The 2,076-nt window shown below is 37.2% G+C and overlaps 1 protein-coding gene across 1 annotated transcript in view; it reads left to right on the forward strand.

Moving 5' to 3' along the window:
- Nucleotides 1-981: 981 nt before the first annotated feature.
- Nucleotides 982-2,076, forward strand: part of LOC105617115 — a 73,200-nt gene continuing 72,105 nt past the window's right edge. The window contains exon 1 of the mRNA XM_012198693.1: nt 982-1,078. Within this exon, the coding sequence (XP_012054083.1) occupies nt 982-1,078 (97 nt within the window). The remainder of the gene's footprint in view (nt 1,079-2,076) is intronic.

Raw genomic sequence — 2,076 nt, forward strand, 5'->3', positions numbered from 1 at the left:
GAGAGAGAGAGAGAGAAACTCTCTAATCGTAGCATACAAATTAACGTTACTGTGAACGTGGGTGGCAGTTGTGACGACAGTTCATCTATAGTACGCAGAGTTTTGGTACAAGTTACTAGCACAGACTGACTTTTACGCAGTATCAGATGCGAGAGAGAACTGTATAAATTACATTAATTAACACATTGACGTGTACTTTACAACTTTACCATTATACTCGCCCCAAGCAACGTGAAAACCGCATTTGTATTATGCATTCGACGAGCACCGCCAGTAAATTGGTGGTCTTACGTTAATGCACTAATCACGAAAGGTTAATGAGATTACATATAAATCCACCACATAATCTGTATAATTTTCAAAACAAAGGGAGAAAAAGCTGCTTAATCTTAGATTACTATCTTTAATTTTTGCTTATATCGTTATTTTAATGAGTCGCGAAAGAATTTTTATTTGTTCATATCTCAGGAAAACATTAATAGTTTTATTTCTTTTTTTTCAGAACGTAAAGACTTTTTAAGTGACTGAACGTAAAAGTTTTATTTTTAAATTTATAAATAGAATAAAATTATAAAGTTTTAAAAAGCAAAGGAGAATTTTTAAAAGAGAAATATCATCCTTTTACTGCGTTTCTCATGGTAATAATGTAAAGTTAAGATGACAGCCAGCTGACTCGTAGAAAGTTATTTTATCCGCAGAGTAGAATTTTTTTTTATTTTATTATTAACTTTTTTTTGAACATTAAATGTAAAATGTTAATCGGCGACATATTTGAAATTTTAATTGCTTTGCCAATGAAATCCAATAGCCGATCGACTGACGATATCGAATTGAAAAGTTTCGATATGGGACCGAATGTCGAAGACCGCCGCGCATTCAATAAGCGTTTCCGATAGTTTTTTATGAGAACGTTTCGTATAATATGTCAATTTCAGATACGTCCACGGCAAACGCATACTTGGTGAAGAACCACTCGCGAAAATGAGCGCGGCCGTAGAAAACGGCGTGGACGCCTCGAAGCCGCGCGGCGGCGTTTTCTCGAGGGCGTTCGCCAAACGTGCGCAGCCCTACGAGGAAGGTGAGTCCGACGACAGCTCTCTGGTCACTCTCGGGCAGGTTGTGGTGGTTACACACGGGATTTCCCTTCCATGATGCTTAGGAAGATAAACATCGTGCTATAGGTTTCAAGCCAGGCGTCTGCCATGCGAAGTTTCCGCCGGAAATTCAAGGCACTTAGGGGCTTATCTTGGAAATTGCGTCAATCAAACTCGCAGGCAAAACACACACGGCATTTCGCGTTCCGATGTATCATACAATTACGGTTATTAATTACACGTTAATTATTTGTTTAAGTTTGTTGCTTTTAGCACGATGTTCCGTCTTTGTAACGTCTTGAGTCACATAGTTTAGTAATGCTTTGCAACACACACATTTATGTATAAATATACATATATGTATATGTAATGCATCACATCCTGTTATGACTTTTATTACCATGTACATATCGCTCATGTCTACTTCAGTCTGTACTACATGTATCCTCACGGCAAGCTCGCGATATTTCCAGCGGGCAATAAACCATAATGAATCTTGCTTTCACTGAATGGAATCAACGTAACAAATTATACATCGGATTATTTCTTGTAGCAGTCTACCTCTATATTTCTAATTAAGACAACACATATGTCGCTATAAAGGAAAAAAGGATAGAAATAGATTAATTCTTTGTGCTTGAGAGCTTTAAGATTTTTCCAATTTACAATAATAATGTAATAATGCGACAATAATGTAATATTTCATTTTATGTGTTTCTTCCCTCTTAGACGATAATGTAATATTTCATTTTATCTGTTTCTTCCCTCTTAGTATTTAAGTGACAGATTTGTAACTTACGTAAAATGAACGCTCTTCCTTTTTACGAGACGAAATAGTCTACATTTATAAAGGATCACACCGACGACTCTCGAGGGCTCTTGCAGATGCGCCGATTCCGCTGTAACTCGAAGCTGCTTCGTAGAATTCCGCTCTAATTGAAGAGAGAGAGAGAGAGAGAGAGAGAGAGAGAGAGAGAGAGAG

Source organism: Atta cephalotes, assembly GCF_000143395.1.
Source record: "Atta cephalotes unplaced genomic scaffold scaffold00011, whole genome shotgun sequence".
NCBI lineage: Eukaryota > Metazoa > Arthropoda > Insecta > Hymenoptera > Formicidae > Atta > Atta cephalotes.